The 18,143-nt window shown below is 61.7% G+C and overlaps 5 protein-coding genes across 5 annotated transcripts; 2 read left to right on the plus strand and 3 right to left on the minus strand.

The window, feature by feature from the left end:
* Positions 1-2,538: 2,538 nt before the first annotated feature.
* On the plus strand, positions 2,539-5,301 carry PAN0_017c5409 (iron permease; the record flags this gene model as incomplete). Its single annotated transcript, XM_014798984.1, has 3 exons — positions 2,539-4,490; positions 4,610-4,714; positions 5,115-5,301. 3 exons carry the CDS (start codon positions 2,539-2,541, stop codon positions 5,299-5,301), a joined length of 2,244 nt encoding a protein of 747 aa, XP_014654470.1.
* Positions 5,302-5,556: 255 nt separating this feature from the next.
* PAN0_017d5410 (nramp-domain-containing protein) lies at positions 5,557-7,640 on the minus strand (the record flags this gene model as incomplete). The annotated part of the gene is made up of 2 exons (XM_014798985.1): positions 5,557-5,610; positions 5,691-7,640. 2 exons carry the CDS (start codon positions 7,638-7,640, stop codon positions 5,557-5,559), a joined length of 2,004 nt encoding a protein of 667 aa, XP_014654471.1.
* Positions 7,641-8,073: 433 nt separating this feature from the next.
* Positions 8,074-9,402, minus strand: PAN0_017d5411 (WSC-domain-containing protein; the record flags this gene model as incomplete). The annotated part of the gene is made up of 1 exon (XM_014798986.1): positions 8,074-9,402. One exon carries the CDS (start codon positions 9,400-9,402, stop codon positions 8,074-8,076), a length of 1,329 nt encoding a protein of 442 aa, XP_014654472.1.
* Positions 9,403-10,270: 868 nt separating this feature from the next.
* PAN0_017d5412 (uncharacterized protein) lies at positions 10,271-12,970 on the minus strand (the record flags this gene model as incomplete). The annotated part of the gene is made up of 1 exon (XM_014798987.1): positions 10,271-12,970. One exon carries the CDS (start codon positions 12,968-12,970, stop codon positions 10,271-10,273), a length of 2,700 nt encoding a protein of 899 aa, XP_014654473.1.
* A 1,218-nt stretch (positions 12,971-14,188) lies between these two features.
* On the plus strand, positions 14,189-17,959 carry PAN0_017c5413 (uncharacterized protein; the record flags this gene model as incomplete). Its single annotated transcript, XM_014798988.1, has 1 exon — positions 14,189-17,959. The coding sequence occupies one exon, from the start codon at positions 14,189-14,191 to the stop codon at positions 17,957-17,959; it is 3,771 nt and encodes a 1,256-aa protein (XP_014654474.1).
* Positions 17,960-18,143: the final 184 nt, after the last annotated feature.

Below are 18,143 nucleotides of genomic sequence, written 5' to 3' on the forward strand. Positions count from 1 at the left end.
GCTGTGCTGGGCCGAGGCGCAGACAAGGTTAGCTTTGGTGGGCCTGTGATGGTAGCAGTGGCAGTGTTGGATGCACTGCAGCCATGCCGCTGCTTTGCGTCCAGTGAGGATCCAATGGGGATGAGGCAGGAGAGGCAGGAGAGGCAGGAGAGGCAGTAGAGGCGGGGGCTGAGGGCGAGTTGTGCCAAAATGTGCCAAAAAAGCTGTCAAACTTGGATGCCACGTTTTGGCTGTCGATCCGAACGACGCCCTGCTGAAAAAGAATCCGGCGGCCCCCAGCTCGGCTGCACGACACTTCGGCACTGGAGCAGTGTGCGGCTTGAAAAAGGGCATGAAAACGGCGCAAAAAGGCGCGTCGGCAGCTGTGCTATTTTGGCAGCGGATCCAGCCGAGACCAAAGACCCTGACTGAGCCAACGGCGGCATCCCAACGGCATCCTCACCGCAGCCCCCGCGGCAGCCAACGGCACGATCCCAGCCACCGCCCAAAGCCTCGGCATGATGCCGACGCTCATTCGGAGCGAAAGCGCAGCGAGGCATAGTCTCATGCCACACCCCTTGGATCATCACATTGATCATCTCTCGAACATCACTTTCTCAGGCGTCGCAATGTCATGCGTCAGCAGTCGGAGAGCTCCGAAGCTGGTCGGAGCGGGGGTGAAGCAGAGTGATGATCTGGGCGGCTGCTCATTGTTGGCACTCAAGCCTGCCGAAACGTCCCCGGATATGCGCGTCTCTGCCTCTATGCAGGCTGCTGCACCAAAGAAGTGCTGCGCTCCAGCCGGCCAAATCCGCTTGGCCGCCCTAGATTTATTCGCTGGGATGGTGCCCAGGAGGTCCGGCCACCGGCGGCGGGCTTGCATCGGCACACCATTCTTTGGCGGTCTGGGACGCGCAAGGACGCGGCATCCCACCGGCACCATGCATGTACAGCATTGGCTTCGAATACGTGCTGCAATTCAAGCTCCCCTTTTCAACCGCCGATCCAACGCTATGCAGAAAGACCGGCGCACGTTTCTGCACGTTTTTGCCAGCCTGCTACAGCAAATGCGCGGGGAAGCTCCAGCTTGGCCGGCGAGCCGGCGCACGTAGGCGCCCGCCTTTGTCGAGCCTGCGGCTGCAGCTCGGTTTGGCCGACGATGATCCCGTCCCACTCGAGCCTCTCTCCCACTCGCCGCTCATAGCGCGTCTCACTGACTTGGAAAGCGGCCCTAGCTCCGCTGACCTCTGCGAGCCCCAACCGCGCTTTGCTCGCATTGCCCCGCCTTGCTTGCTCCGCTAGAGTCGGTCGGGCTTATGGCTCAGGCTCACATCTCCGTCGCTGCAGATACTATATCTCGGCGTGCCAATGAAACAGGTCCAGACTCATCACCAAGCCAAAGTTGCAGCTGCTCAAGATGAGTCGAGGATCGACGCGTCTCCAACCCAAGAAAAAAACAAATGCTGTGCTTTTCGTTCTTTGGGCGCCGAATGCATGTCTCTTTTCCGACCTGCATCTCTTGCAGACACAGCCTTTGCGCCGTTGTGCAGCTGGCCACGTTTGCGCAGTCTAAGTTATCCTACCCAGCCATGTCCAGCTGCGCAGGCACCTTTTGTTGCGCAGAAAGGAGCGTCCAAAGCCGCTGCGCTAGTGGTCGACCAGCAAGGGCTCGGGGCGAGGCGCAGATGCCGGCTGTCTCGAAGCGAAGCGCTGCCGTGGCACGTCCCCTTTCATTCGCTAGCCCATTCAATCGCGCCGACAGCATCATTTCGGCATCCCCCCTTCGCCATTGAATGAGATGCGGGTACAGCCCACTCTCCGCGTCTCCCTCATCTGCACGCACAATGATGACCGGCTTCCCCCGGCCATCAGCTCAGCTTGATCGTGAGCGTGAGAGGGAGCTGCTTCCCATCGGCTAAAGCATTGTCGCCCCGAGCTTGCCATTGCTTCCTGATTGCTCCCACTTGCTGCGCTCTCTGCCCAGGCAACCTGCTTGTCGGAGGCTCCGCTCGACTCACCCACTCTTGGCATCCGTTGCTCCTCTCACGTTCGGACCGGGTCCGCCGCTTGATTCGGCCTTTCTGCTCCACTCCTATTCGGATCGCTGTGTGAGCCAAGCCATCGAAAAAGCGCAGCTGCAGCATGTGCATGTGTGCTGTACCTCGCTCACAAGACCCATCACAGAGCACAGCATCGCATCCCGTCGGATCACATCTTCTCACGTCACATCACATCACCCATCACACCCGTCGCAGCACGGCACAGCACATCCGAACACAGCGCCAAACACAGCACTGCAGCTGTCGATGCATCGGCTCTGACATCCGAACAAGCTGCTGCCTTCTCTCGTCGCCGCCATCCGCTTTACCATCACAGCCAAGAGCGCCATCGATACCTTTCCCACCAGAACACCGCTTTCTCTCTCGTCACTCGGAGAATCGTCTCCAACGAAAGTCTTGGCAATCGATCATAGGCAGTGCAACTCAGTTCCAAGCTCTAGCTCGCGGCAGCTCCCACGTCTTATTCGTCCCCCATCGCAGACGAGCCCTCTCTCATATAATGGCTGCTCAGCCTCAGCAATCACATCAAGATGCCGTGGCGGCAGAGGCATCCACCGAGGAGCATGATCCATACTGGCACACAAACCATCCGCCATCCACGCCCGAGCTGCCCTCTTACCCTTTGCATTCGGAGCTAACTTCGACAGCCCATCTCGACTCCCAGTCAGCCATGGACACCACCACATCGCGTGCAAGCATCGAGACAGCCTCCGATCGCACCTCCAAGAACAAGCTCACCGCGCGCGTCCACTTCTTCCTCGTCTTCTCCGCCCTCTGCGTATCCTCCTTCCTCTCGGCGCTCGACCTCACAACCGTATCCACAGCACTCCCCACCATCGTCGCAGATCTCCAGAACGATGCCATCCGCTTCTCCAAACACAGGCCCAACACTCCTTCTCCTGTGCCCAAACCCGGCGCAGGCGGCACCTACATCTGGATCGGTGCAGCCTACACCATCGCAGGAATGGCCATCCTCCCGTGGACCGGCGGCCTCTGCGAGATCTGGGGCCGCAAAGCCATCCTCCTCACCTCGCTCTTCTTCTTCCTCTTTGGCTCCGTCATCTGCGGCGCGAGCCACTCCCTCGAAATGATGATCATCGGCCGTGTCCTCCAGGGCGTCGGTGATGGTGGCATCATCTCGCTTTCGGAAATCGTCGTCGCCGATCTCGTCAGCCTCAACCAGCGCGGCACCTACGAAGGCATCCTCGGTGTCGTCTGGGCCGGCGCAAGTGCCATCGGTCCTCCCATCGGCGGCATCTTTTCGCGCAAAAACAGGTGGCGCTGGCTCTTCTACCTCAACATCCCCGTCACCGTACTCGCCATCATCATGATCAGCTGCTTCATGAACATGAAGACTCCCAAAGCAGACGTACGCTCCAAGGTAAAGAGCATGGACTGGACCGGCAATGCGCTCCTCATCCTCGCAACCGTCGGCTTGGGCCTGGCGCTTACGTGGGGCGGCGCGAGGTACAAGTGGATCTCGCCCGCCGTGCTCGTCCCGCTCGTCATTTCGGTCCTGCTCTTTGGCGCATTCTTCTACCTGGAGCTCTTCAAGCTGAAGAACGCCACGGTGCCGCGCGTACTGCTCAACAATCGCACCGCCATCGGTGCGCATCTCACCAGCTTCATGCACGGCGTCGTCACCATGGGCATCATCTACATCATCCCCACCTACTTCCAGGCGGTCAAGCTCACGTCCACCATCATGAGCGGATGGATGGTGCTGCCCTTCTCATGCACCGTCGCGTTTACCGCCATCGGCTTTGCCATCAGCATCGACGTGACGCAGCGCTACGTGCCGCAGAACCACCTGGGCTGGTTCTTCACCGTGCTTGGAGTGCCGCTGTTGCTGCTGCTCGACCTTAATTCCAAGGCGGCGACCTGGGTGTCGGTGCAGCTGCCCATTGCGGTTGGATGCGGAATTCTGTTTGTCGCTCCACAGTTCCCCGTACTGGCATCCGTGGCAGTCGAGATGGCGAGCAAGGCGCTTGCGTTGCAGCTCTTCTTCGCCTCGTTTGGTCAAACGTTGGGCATCATGTTGGCGGAAGCCGTATTTCAGAGTTCGGTGCACAAGTCGATCAAATCGCCGCTCATCCAGACGCTGGCAGCCAACGGATCGTTGCCGTTCAACATAGAAGACATCTCGTCGCCCTACTCGATGCACTTTTCGGCGCTGCGCCATCTGTCGCCCGAGGCGTCTCGCGCGGTGCGCAGCGTGTACAACTCGGCGCTGCACGACGTGTGGATTTTGCTGATTCCGTTTGCTGCCGTTGGATGGGCGCTGTGCTTCCTCATCAAGGAGCTCGAGATGCACGACGAAGTCGACGAGAGGTTTGCCGCCGATGTGCGCGACGAAGGCGACGATCCCGAGAAGAATGCGCTCCAGACCCCAAAGGTCGAGTCGCACGAGATGAAGCAAAAGCACCAGCCCACGCATTCGATAGAGACGCAGTAGACCGATAAACATGCATCAAACATTGTGTCAATTGTAGAGCATCCCATCTCACGGGGACTGTGCGACGACAAATGTGTGGAAAGGCCGCGAATGTGAGATGTCGATGACCGCCCAGCCTCGCATCTCCATTGAATCTCGACTCTCGCATGCGTGAGAACCAGGTTGGCGAGGCGGCGTCTATTGTCGAAACCCATGACGATGTCGAGCAAAAAGGACCTGGGTGCGCCACTGGATTGCTCGGGCTTTGCTTTGGCGAAAAACAAGGTTGAAAAGACAGTACAAGTCGAAGCGACAAGCTGACGCTTGTTCAGAGGTTGACCCGAAGCTGTGCTTGGCTTGCGTTTGGAAGGCGACACGCGCGAGCCCAGGCCCTTGACGACGGAAGCGCTCAAGGACGGTGAGGTTGCGAAGAGCTGCGGTTAGTAGCATCGGGGCCACGAGGGTGTCTGCAAGCTCGTTGCCCTCTAAATTCGCTCCAGCAGAAGCGGACGGAGATGTTGGGGTGTGCAAGCTTGGCGATGCTGCCAGCGGATGTCTGTGCCTCTCGAACGACTTTTGCTTGCTTGCGATGTACGGTGACCTCAACACGCCGCTGGCACCGTCCAATACTGCACCACCAGCAGCTTGGCACCGACGTTCCATCCTGCACTGGCCGATGACCTCTCTGCGCTTCGAAGCAAGTACGAGTGGAAAGGTCCGCCCACTCTTCAACGACTGGCGCACCGGCTAGGCATCTCTGCCAGCTGCATTCCTCCGCTCTACACCCGCTCGCGCTCTAATCACAAGCAGGCCAAGAACCGAAGCTGACCACAATCCCTGCGTGCGCACGAGCTCGAGCTCAATTCTGACGCATCGGACGTCGTGACGAGGACATTCTCGATCCTATCTTTTCAAAGGCTGACCCTCAAAGCTGTGTGGGCCCGCCAAACGTGGTACGCCTCGACCCACGCCATCCTCACCTCTCGAACTCTCAAACCCATCCCTTCCCGTGGTCACACACACGTCTGCAGGACAGCCAGAACCACTGTGACATGTCTACGCACCCTGCATTAGCGAGACCACTCAATCTAAGCCGCCAAACGTCGTGACGAGCACATACACGTCTGCGACCACGATCTACAATGTCCAAAAGCAAGGAGTGTCAGTAATGTCGCCAACAACGAGCACCGTGGGCTTATGGAATGTGCGCAACTTACCACGCCAAAGATGGCGAGTGCGGGCGCCTGGATGTACCACTTGTTGGCAAAGCACGCCGCTTTCGACTCGGCCTGTGGTGTCTGCACGTGTGCTTGCTGCTGCGTTTGCGTTTGCGTCTCCGCGTCCACCGGGTGGCGGGGCAGAGTGTCGGTCATCGCCAACTCGGGAAGCGGCTCGAGCGGTGTTTTATGCGCTTGGCTCTCTGACGCTGGTGTGTCCTGCTCAGCCGCAATAACGTCATCCGCTCGTGGCGACGGTCGCTCGATGTGAGCGCTGGATCGTGTCGACGAGGCTGCCGACGCGACCTCGGATCGGACACTGACGGCGGGCGCCTCTTTGGCGGTCATCCTCGCCTTGTTGCCCGTGACGAGGATGAGGGGCAGGAGCACAAAGGGCAGCGCGATGCTAAGCGCGACCTGGCTAGCGACGAGCATCTCATCCAGACCCTCCTTGCCGACGGCGAGCGAGACTGTCAGGCTGGGGATGACGGCGACGAGGCGCGTGATGATCCTGCGGATAAAGGGGTCTGTGCGCCAGTTGATGAAGCCTTCGCTGACGAGCTGTCCGGCGAGGGTGACTGTGATGCTGGCGCTCTGGCCTGCAGCGAGCAGGGCGACGGCAAAGAGCACGGCAGCGAGGCTGCCGAGGCGCTGCTTTAGGAGGTAGAATGCATCGTAGAGGCTAGCGACGACGACTTGGCCCGGGCCTGTGCGGGAGTCGGTATAATAGAAAGCGGCGGCGGCGACGATGAGGATGGCCGAGTTGATGACGATGGCAAAGCTGACGAGCGACATGCCGATGTCGACGGAGGCGTGTTTGATGTGGATGCGGATGCTGTCGATCGTGCGTGGAGGCAGGTTCTTTTGCGCCGGGTCGTGGTAGCGGCTGCGAGCGCGGCGTCTAGTAGAGGCACTGCTGAGCGACTCTGCGTCGTCGTCGTCGTCGGTGTCGGTTTGGTGGGGAGCTGTGCGGTGCTGAATGAGCGAGCGAACGACGCGGGATAGACGGATGACCTCGGACTTTGTGTGCGACTTGTGGGAAAAGGTGCGTGAGAAGGACTGGCGTACGAGTGCCCAGGTGGTGTGGACTTGATGTGGAGCTTGCGGGGTATCTTGGGGAGCGGGCGAGTCGGAGGAGGATTCGTCGGTGTCGAGGCCAGGGAGACGGTCGATGGAGGCAAAGTGGGAGCCGAGGATGATTGCGTGTGGCATGACGGTTGCGCCGAGGATGCCTACGCTGACGTAGAGGGCGCCGCTCTGGACGACGTGGTGAGAGGGTAGGTAGCCGTGAAAGACGTCTGGCCAGCGGGGCTTTATGCGAACGAGGAGTACGATGAAGCAAGAGAGGACGACAAAGACGAGCACCGAGATGATACCCTCGAGGAGGCGGAAGGAGCCGTTGGGAGGCGGGCGGTAGATGAAGAGGATGAGGATGACGTCGACCGAGGTGATGAGGATGCCTGCCCAGAGCGGGAGCGCGGGGAAGAGGAGGTTGAGTGCGATGGCGGATCCTGTGAGCTCGGCAAGCTCTGTCGCGACGATGGCGCCCTCTGCGATGGCGTAGAGCGGATAGAGAAGGCCCCACCTCCTCCATTTCGGATGGGAGACGGGTTGGCTCGGAGGGGTGCCGTGGCGGTCCTCGTTGAGGATAAGCATGCGACATTGCCTTGCGAGGTCTGCATTGGTGACGATGCCGAGACGACAGGAAAGGATCTGGATGAATACGGCAAAGATGCCGGTGAGGAGCACGATGAAGAGGAGCGAGTAGCCAAACTCGGAGCCTGCCTGGAGGTCGGTTGCCCAGTTGCCTGGATCTGCGTAGGCGACGGAGGCGACGATGCCTGGGCCGACAAAGTAGGCGTGTCTTCGCACGACACGCACGGTGTTGGCCCAATACGCCGCCATGCGGGATGTCGAGGTGGGTGTTGGTGGTGGTGGTGGTGGTTGCATTTTGGATGTCGACGACGTCGATGACGACGCTATGATCGGGCGACTTGGCGGTGTGAAGGCAGGCTCATCGGCATGATCAGCTGCGCCCTGGATCTCGATTGTTTCGCGGTGTGATGGCTGGAAAGCAAGATGGCGGATGTGGTCCGAAGCGTGGATGGCCGAGACGGAGGGACCGAAATCAGCTCATGTGTGAAATGCACGCTGCTCAAATGCATGCACTGCGGCTCTTTTGCCCCGCCGGCAGCCAATTCGAGCGGACCCTTTTTTGGCGCCTCCCGCAAAGCTCCGTTGCGCTCCACCGCTGCGCCTCGGAACGTGCCGAAAAAGGCACGCGCTGCCGAGCCTCTCGCTCGCTCTCCTTCTCAACATCACACAGTCACACGCACTCAAGCGTCGGATTCAGATCACTGCTATTGCGGCGGCTCTGTGGGCTCTAGTTCCGGTTCGAGGGTTTGCGCGCGTGCGACTTGGCGAGCGGCTTCTTGCTCGGCTTCTTGTTCTTGTTCTTTGGCTTTTTCACCGGCTTGGGCGCGGGCTTGGGTTGGGGCTTCGACTTGAAGGTGGGCTTGGGCTGCGCTTTGGGTGTCGCGTTCGTCTTGGCGCTCTGACTCAGTGCTGCGACGACAGCCTGGGTAGCCTTCTGGGTGAGGGTTGCCGATGTCGATGTCGCCGAGGTAGATGTGGACGTGGATGTGTTCGTGGATGTGCTGCTGGTGGCAGGCCAGTTGGCAGGCTTGAGCATGAGCTTGTTGGGATCGCATCCTTCCGCCAGCCCTTTGCCCGCATGCGGACCGTTCCAGACGACGTTGCATCCCGGCAGCGACTCGATGTTGCCACTCGTCGCCTCGCTCGACTGAGCCCTGCACTCCTGCGACTTTTTGCGATCGAGCGTCTTGGCCAGCGGCGGACACGACTCGAGATCGTTGAACAGCGCTCCTCGGCACTCGTCGAGCGCCTGCTGCAACACACTCTCATCCCACGCCGAGATAAAGTCGGCGTGGAACGAGTATCCCAGCGCATCGCCGTTGCTCAGCACCCAGCTCGAGTTGCCCGCGTTGTTCGTGCTGCCTACGCCCCAAACAAACTCGTAGAACAGCGTAGGCAGACGCATGGGGTTCGAGTCGGGGCAGCTCCCCTGCGAGATATCCCCGATCGGATACACCACATGCGTGTGATTCTTCGACACCAAGTCTTGCCCGTTCCAGCACGACGGAAAGATCACCTGCGTTCGCAGACCCTGTGGACACGATCGCTCCGGCAGCGTTGGACTCTGCGAGCTTCCATCGGCATAGTTGAGGCAGACGAACGAGACGGCGTCGTCCGCTTGGTAGTTCGGTCCGGGTCCTCGACGTGTCGCATTGCCGGCGAGCATCTGCAGCCCACGCGGGAAGGCTACGAGCGGCGCACTGCCGCGTCCAAGGTAGTAGGTGTTGACATAGTCCAGCGGGCGAGGCGTGAAGGTATCGTTGTCCGCATTGTACGAGTAGAGCGAGGGCGCCCAGTACGCCGACATGTCGGCCGTAAGCCCCGCAGTGGTGCACGTCGATGCCTCTTCGAGAGACGACGCCGTGGTAGTGGTGGCAGATACCCCATTGGCACCTACGAACGAGTGCGCATGCGACGATACCTGCCCCGGGCTGACGATCGGATCTTCACGCGCCGCTTTGAGAGAGTGATGCACCAGAATCCACATGACCGGATTCGTTACGGCGCCCACCTCGACGCAAAGCAGCAGTGCTGCCACCACAAGTAAGTACTTCATCGTGGTCCAGCTTGCTCAAAGACGCTGTGATGGTGGGTGCTCGAACCACACATCAGCGGACGAGCGCCGGGTCTTTAAGTGCCTTTCTCACCGTCTCAGGGTGTTGACAGCTGTACAACAACAAGCACTCGGCGGGCACTGTACCGGCCAGCACACTGCACCGACACCGGAGCGCCATCTCGATTTCTGCCGCTCGTGCGTATCGGCCGTCATCTCAACCTTATCTCGCGCAGCAGCGCATAATCACCGAGCACAGCGGAACGGAGGAAGCAAGAGGGAGAGGAGAGGGCGTGTTGTGGCAGCCAACCACGCAGACGCGCTCGGGCATATCAGCTGCACGCAACATCTTGCCGAGGCAATCAATTTGTGCAAGGACTCTCTGCAATTTGCGACAGCACCACATCCATCCCCTTGCTTCCCTAGCAATCCCATGCTTGCATCAATTCTTACCCAATGCCCTCCAGTCTAGGTTGTCTCCAAACCATACGCCAAGCGCCAATTTGAGCCTACCGACATCACCGAGCATCAAGAAAACTTGACAACTGAAACCACAATGGTCTCGCAACTTTTCCCCTGGCGCCCCCTCTCACAGTAATTTAGCAACACCCACCAAACTTCATACTCCGCCTCCTTAGCGCATGCACCTTCTCCGAGCGCGCCTCGCCACAACAAGCCCAAGCCCACACGTTGCACCCCGTCGGCCATTTCGGACAATTCTCCACGGTTTCCCCAATTCTAGAATCGCACCTCCCACAATCGCCACTCACACGCTCGCCATCGGCGAACAACCATACTGCCGTCATCGATGCTAGTGGCATCGGTACCGCCGATCGTCACAACTGCCGTTATCGCGGCGCGCTGCTGGATTTCAATAGTGGCCGTGCTCTGCTACCGCAGCATTTGGTTTGGCATCCCAGTTGAGAATCTGGTCCATAATGTGCGCCATGTTCTCTGCCGACATGGCATCCGCCGTGCCCAGCAACGACGCCGCACTGGCTGTGAGCGGGTCCGTGGATGCCGCCGCCGAGCCCAAATGGTCCAGCTGCGTCTGTGGCAGCGCCGCCTGCGATGTCGGCAGCCAGCTCACCGGTATCGCCGCCAGGCTCGCGACTCCACCATTCACCGCATTGGGCCGCGCACCATCGTTTCGGACCACCTCTCCATGGCTACCCACGCTGCATGCGTCCACCGACACCGGCTGCTGCGTTGCGTCAGGGCGCCACTCCGATGCAGCGCTGCGCGTCACGCGCAGATACTCGGAATCGCTCAGCCGACGCGACATCTGCACCAGCAGACCCGAAACGAGCCTCTCGAGACTCTCGTGCTCGGCCTCCTTTGGCGCCACCAGCCGCTCGGCCAGCCGTGCAAGGATGAGCGCAAACATGTCTTCGCGCAGCGCCACCTCGTTCAGACCGTACTGCACGTAGTTGAGCGCCTCCATGAGCGAGATGGTGATGTGGAGGATAAAGCCGCACGTGAGCAGCAGCGGCAGGCCCGTCTGCTCGAGCCGCTGGGCCTCGAATCGAGGCGAGGCTGCCACGCCGGCCAGCACGCCCTCGGCACGCAGATACGTCGCCTGGCTCGCATCCGAACAGAACCGATACAGGCCCGGATCGTCCAGGATGACGCGCGCCATGTCCAAGAGCGTATCGCCGGGACTGCAGTCGGGAAAGACGCTGCGCATGTAGAGCTGCTGCATGATGGTCCAGTTGGATTCGATGTGCAGGTCGATCCAGCGATCGAGCAGTCGGAGCTCCGGCAGATTGGCCAGGCTCCACAGCCGGCGACGCTTTGCCTTTTTGAGCTCTTCGTCTGCGTGGATGTTCTGCTTGATGCGGCTGTGCACCTCGTGGCGGATGTCTGCGGCTGAGAAGATGGAGCGGCTGTGCCAAAAGGTCTCGATGCGCGCCATGCGCGTGTTGAACTCGGCGACGTGGATGGCGCGGTAGGCGAGGGCGAGGATGCCTGCTTTGAAGAGCGTCTCGTCGTTGGTCGTCGAGTCGTCGTGCTGCGACGAGGGCGTGCGCGGCGATTCGAGCTGATCAACCAAGGTGATGGCGAGTTGTGCGTCGCGGCTGAGTTGCGAAAAGTCTTGTGCGCGGATGGTGGAGTTGAGAAAGACAAAGGTGGCGCGCCAGAGCGAGAGGCTGCACCAGAGCGAGAAGCGCTGCAGCTGCCAGCGGAGCGACGAGTCGTCGGTGTGCGAATTTGCGCCGTTGGCTTGGTTGTTGGCGGCGGGGTTGTGATGGTGGTGGGATTGCGACATGACGAGGTCGAGGCCGATGGCCTCTGCGATGGAGAGCGCGCTCGAGTGGAGCGACTCGCCAAATACGGCCGATTGGGTGCTGGGGACGGAAGCCGAGTCGAAGCTGGCGCCGATGAGCGAAGGGTCGTGGGCGAGGAGGAGTTCGAAAGCCTGTGCGGCGTGGATGTGCTTGGGAGCGGCGACGAGCGCCTGGACGCCGAGACGGTCTACGTGGATGGCAAAGTGCTTTGCGAGGTGACGGCGGCCAGCGATCTTGGAAGCGACGAGGCAGACGGTGGCGAGTAGCAGCGAGGTGGCGAGGGATTGGTGGGATTGACGGTAGGCGGCGCGAAGCTGGGTTAGGTCGGGGATGTGCGGATGCCACATGCGGAGGATGGGGATGTGGGGCTGTAGCTCGAGGATGTTTTCGTCGGTGAGGAGGTCGGAGAGGTTTCCGTCGAAGGAGCGATCGGTGTCTGGACGGAGGAGGCGGGAGAAGGAGGGGATCTTTGTGATGAAGCGGTTGAGGGTGACGAGGGGCGAGTGCATGAAGCGGTTGGTGAGGATCTGTATCTCGCGATCGATGACGATGCCGTTTGCGCCTTCTATGGACCCGGAGAAGAGGGCGGCGTCGTAGCGCGTGTTTGCGGGGTCGACGGAGGAAGCGCTGGATGCTGTGCGTTGATGCGCGCGCGAAGCTTTGGATGGCGCTGGAAGCGAAGTGTGCGAGGCGGAAGGCTGTCGGGCATGCGAATCGTCGCGGGAGAGGCTAGCCCAAGAGCCGGAGCGGTCGTGACGGTGCGAAGAAGGGGAGCCGTTGGAGAGCGGGACGGCGTATGAATCACACAAGCGCCTGGTAGCAGCATCGTGCGAGTCGATGAGGTCGCTCCGGCGCGAGTCGTGGTGTTGATTTGAGAGCAGGTCGGTGGGATCATTGGCGCCGACGGAGAGGAGTGGCGAATGGTTTGTGGATTGCGCTGTGGACGAGGAGGTGGACGAGGGTCCCAGGCGTGGTTTGCGCTTGCGGTCACCGTCCCAGACGACGCAGGCGATGTCGAGCGCGCGGCATCGATGGCAGGCCTTGTAGACGGGCAACGGATCGTGGGAGGAAGCGACGAGTTCGTCTGGCAGTTCGCATCTTGCCTTTTTGGATCGACAGTTGAGGCACGAGCGACGTGCGTATCTGCGACGCTTGACGGGCTGCGCGGCTTGAGCAGCAGGCGTAGAAGGCGACGAAGGCGACGCCGCGCGAGATGGGCCGGCCGAGGTGGCGAGCGCGGTCATACGAGAGGCCGAGCTGGATGGAGCAGAGTCGTGAGGCATGGGATTCAGTGACGGCCGAGCTCGGTCACTGACACGGTGATCGTGGAGAGAGGGCGGAGATGGCGTCGAGGGCGGGTGAGCCGAATGGATCTGCCAATCGATCCCACGCGTGATGAGCGCCAGGACGGGTGTGGAGGGATGCCCGCTGCGCAGGAAAAAGGGAGGCGTTGACAGATGGAGCGCCTCGATCTGACATACATGCCGAGATGGTGGCGGCGGCTAAGCCGATGAGATCTTGCGAAGCACCTCCTCGCACGGCTTGCATGGCTGTGACTGACGGTGAGAATCGGACTGCCCAACGCCGCGGAACATCCGGGCCGGAATTGTGCAGGTGCGGGTCAGAGGGATCTCACGCGGAGCTTCAGATGGCTACCGAATCCGAGTGTACCTTTCCCACGCGGTCTCGCGACGCAAAGTCAATCACATTTTCCTGATCAGCGCTGCAAATGAAGCTGCTAAATTGAGGCTCCAAAAATGAGCGCCAAGGTGCATCGGATCAGGTGGCCAAGGCTGTCGCAACCGCGGTCGGATGCACCGAAGAACGAGCCTCGCTTTGGTCGCTCTGGCCCGGGTTGCACTCCACATCAGTCATTGCACCATCGAGTCGGGCGCGTGCCGTCGCAGGCGCGGCAGTAACTAAGCGCAGCAGCGCAGCAGGCGTGAAGGTTGAGTGTAAATTTAAAGGGGGAGAGGAGCGAGGAGAGAGAAGGTGACTGGGTTGGTGGGGGCGAGCGAGAGTTGGGTTTCGAATTCCAGCCAAAAATGCGCCCTCCGTGCTGAGCCCAAAAAAGGGCGCCAAAAGAGAGGCAGAGAGAAGAGAGCCAGCGCAGCGCGATGCGAGCCAAAGCTCAGCTGCACTGCACTGCACTGCACTGCACCCTCATGCCTGGCTCGCTCGCTCGCCCGTCGCGCCGCGCCGCGTTTCGACTCGACTCGCCTCGACTCGCCTCGACTCGAGCTCGACGCCTCGCTCTGTCGGATTCACCGTCGCCGCTCCACCGCGGAGAGTGGGCATCACCTCGCTTTCCGTCCCCGCCATCGCCATCGCCAATTTACCCAACCACCGCATCGATCGATCACACGTATTCCGCGCGCATACTTTCGGCACATCTCCCACGCCATTCAAACGCGCTTTCGTTGCTCAGCCAGCATACCCTGCCAGCTGGCTTTTCCTAGGGTCACTGCGCTCACTGGCGCATCCCCACGAGCGTCGCCATCATGAGCATCTCGCCTCGCCACCGCGCCATCAGCCCGCCCACCCCCGCGCCATCACCCCAACCAGACCTACACACCTCCATACGCCTCGCCAACAATGCAGCAGCAGCAGCTGCAGCCGCAGCCGCAGCCGGCTCGGTCACATCCTCGGCGGCAGCAGTCATCGCTCCTCACCCCCTCGTCGTAGACCCACACGACCCCTCCCAGCTGCTCAAGCACCTCTCGCTCGTGCTGCCACAGTACTCCCAATCAGCACGCTTCAGACTCATCTCGGAGCTCACTGAACTCTTTAGCCTACGCGAGCTAGCACACCTCTCCTCCGTCATCCACCCAAGGCTCAAGGTCGACTTTCTCTCCGCCCTGCCCATCGAGGTCAGCCTCAACATCCTCAGCTTCATCGACGATCCAAAGACGCTCGCTCGCGCAAGCTGCGTCAGTCGCTTCTGGAGGAGCCTCGTCAACGACGAGCACACTTGGAAGGTCATGTGTCTCAAGCACAAGTATCGCAGGCGAGGAAGCAGCAACGCCGCCGCCGCCGCCACTGCCGCCACCTCCCACTCTCTCGATGACCGTCTCATCCGCTCCGTCGCTGCCACACCCTCCCACCTCGCACTCTCCACACCAAGACTACCCCCTTCGGCCTCGCTCGGCGCGCTGCTCGAGCAGCCTCATCGTCCCAACCCCTCCTCCGACATGGCCGACGACGAAGCCGACGAGCTCACCCACCACCACGACGACGATGCTGCCGTTCTCGCCTCCCTCTACCAGCGCTACCGCGATCGCGGCCTCGACCCCTCGAACGCGCTCCACGAGCTCCGCACCCTCCATGACCTCTTCCTCAGCAAGCAGGACTCCGCTCACGGATCCCTCGACGATTCCATGTCCGAAGCCGACCTCGCCTTTTACGCCCAGCTCGAAGAGATCGTAGAAGAGGAGAGCCGCGCGCGCTACGGCGACGATGCCGTCCCCGCAGACCACCACCACCGCATTCTCGAATCGCGTGCTGCCCCGGCCATCGGCCCCACCGCCGCCCTTCCCAACGCGTTCGACATCCTCTCCACACCCATCGCAGAAACTTCAGCGCCCTCCACTTCGGCTCATCTCGGCTGGCTCAGTGCGCGTCCTCCGACCGCCACCGCCGCACCTTCACAACCTTTGCGAGCCCTCGCCCCCACTCAGCCCTCTCCATGCCTCTTGGCCACCACCTCGCACGCCGTCAGCAGCTCCATCCGCACCGCATCCGGCCAACTCGACCGTCTTCAGGGATGGCAGCAGCCCAACCCCGCCCTCTTCACCACCCCCAACCATGCTCGCGACGCCGACGCGCCCACATCCAGCAGCCTCTCTCAAAGCGGTCCGGCTGACAACGACTCGGACGAGGCCATGGACATGGATGATCAGCACGATCTCGGCTCTTCTGCGCACCACGACGACGCCGCTGCTGCTGCTGCCAATGTAGGTCAGCCGCCCAACGCGCCCCTCCTCGCCTCGCTGCCCCACCACGACTCGCCCACCGGTCGCTTCTCCGCCTCGGCTTCCTCTCCCAGACCCGGCCCCACCGTCAGTTCGCTCGTACCGGGCCCACGCGATGCCCGCCGATCCAACCTCCTTCGTCCGGGCGCCAGCGCACCCACCGACGCCGCTTCGAGCCCATCCACCCACCGCCTTCGCAACCTCAGAAGCGTCTCGGACGCAAGGTCCTCTCGCAGAGGCTCTGAACCCACCGAGGAGGAAACTACCGGTCTTGGCCTTGGCGCCTTATCATCATCGTCCTCTCGCTCCCCTGTGCGCGAACGCTCTGCCGTCGCTGGCCCCTCGCGATCGTCGCTCGCATCGACAAGTGCCGTCCATGCACATCGCCATCGCTCCGCAAAGGTGCCCTTCAGCTACCGCACCCACTTCAAGATGGCCTACCTCACAGAATCCAACTGGCGCAAGGGCGGTCGACTCCAGACCCAACACGTCTCGGCCGACGCAGGCCATGTCGTTACCAGCCTTGCCATAGACAGCGAGTGGATCGTCGTCGGCATGGCCAACTCCAAGATCCACGTCTTTAGCGCAGAAACGGGACTCTACGCGCACACCCTGCTCGGCCACGACGCCGGCGTGTGGTGCCTCACCCTCATCAGCCGCACGGGCAAAGGCTCCAAGCGCGCCGCCACCGACGTCAGCCTCTCCTCCGACCACGGCAAGGGCAAGATGGTCGTCACTGATCCCGAGGATGGCAGTGGCGGCAAGCCGTACCAAGCGGCTGCCGACGGCGACTTGCGCCTCGTGCATCACGACCCACGCCCCGATGCCGCCGACGCGCTCCTCTCGCCGCCCGCCTCGTCCATCGAGCTGCTCGACGAACCAGACGTCTTTGGCAGTCGCAGACCGCCATCCTCGACAGCAAGCACGCCAGCCTCGGGCAAAGCTCGTCAGACCTATGGCCATGGCGAGACGCTCGAATGGTTCCACAAGGCGCGCCGTGCCCTACGACGACAGCAGAGCGCGAGGCGAGCCGCGGCCTTGACAGCGGCAGGTGGCGCCGGCGACTCTCCTGCAGCATCGTCCGCACGGCAAAACCTGCAACTGGACGGTTACACATCCGGCGCAGGCGACTCCGACGCCGACATCTCCATCCGCTCCGAGGGTCCCGCTTTCGTCCGCCGAGAGCTGCGCTCTTCCGCCCGGGCTCGAGTCGAGCGCGAAAACGCCAAGGCTGTCGCAGAGGCTGAAGCCGGCGCCATCCGAGACGCAGTCATGGCCGACGGCACCGGCAATATCCCCGCCGAGCTGGCCGAGGAGATCCGTCGCAACGGCGAGTCCGTCGCCGGCCCTGACAGCGCAGGTCAAGCTGGCGAGCCGATAAAGGCAGCCGGCGGCGTCCATTCCACCTCGACCAGCACCGCGCAGCTCGCGGGCAACGCGCTGGGCATGGGCAACCCGTGCGGCAGCGTGCTCGGCTACGGCAACCAAGACGCGATCGTCGTGAGCGGTGGCTGCGACCGCGACGTGCGTGTGTGGGATCTGCGCACGGGCGAGTGCAAGCACGTGCTGCGCGGCCACACCTCGACGGTGCGATGCCTCAAGGTGCTCGACGGCAAGCCCATCGCCGTGTCGGGCTCGCGAGACTCTACGCTGCGAGTGTGGAACGTCGAGACGGGCACGCTGGTGCATCTGCTCGCCGGCCACCAGCATTCGGTGCGATGCATCGAGGTGGCGGGCAACCAAGTGGCGTCCGGCAGCTACGACGGCACGTGCCGCATTTGGAACCTCGACACGGGCGTCTGCCAGCACGTGCTGCGCGGCCACATCCACTACATCTATGCGGTCGCCTTCGACGGCAAGCGCGTCGCCACGGGATCGCTCGACTCGACGGTGCGCGTGTGGTCGGCGAGCACAGGCGACTGCCTCGCGCTCTTCCAGGGCCACACGTCGCTGGTGGGACAGCTGCAGCTGCTCGACAATACGCTCGTCACCGGCGGCTCGGATGGCCGCGTGATCGTGTTTAGCCTCAACACGTACGAGTGCCTGCATCGGCTGTGTGCGCACGACAACTCGGTGACGTGCCTGCAGTTTGACGAGCGCTACATCATCACGGGCGGCAACGACGGCCGCGTCAAGCTGTGGGATTTCAGCACGGGCAAGTTCATCCGCGAGATCTGCGAGCCGTGCGAGCAGGTGTGGAAGGTGAGCTACCGCGACGACAAGGTGGTGGTGCTCTGCAAACGCGGCGACAAGACGTGCATGGATGTCATCACCTTCCGCCCGGCTGCCGACGAGATGTGAAGGGGCCGGCGCCGCCAGTATTGTTATGTTCTCATGGGTGTCCTGCTCGGGACGTTTTTTTGCATTTGTAGTGTCGTCGCTTTGCATGTGTTTCAGCATTCGTTCAACCTCGCAAGTCTTTTTTCACTTTCAAGCTGGGTGATGCGCAAGATGGCGATGGCGTGGGCTTGCACTGGGTCAGTGA

Source organism: Moesziomyces antarcticus (genome assembly GCF_000747765.1).
Source record: "Moesziomyces antarcticus DNA, scaffold: scaffold_v10017, strain JCM 10317, whole genome shotgun sequence".
In the NCBI taxonomy this organism is placed as follows: domain Eukaryota; kingdom Fungi; phylum Basidiomycota; class Ustilaginomycetes; order Ustilaginales; family Ustilaginaceae; genus Moesziomyces; species Moesziomyces antarcticus.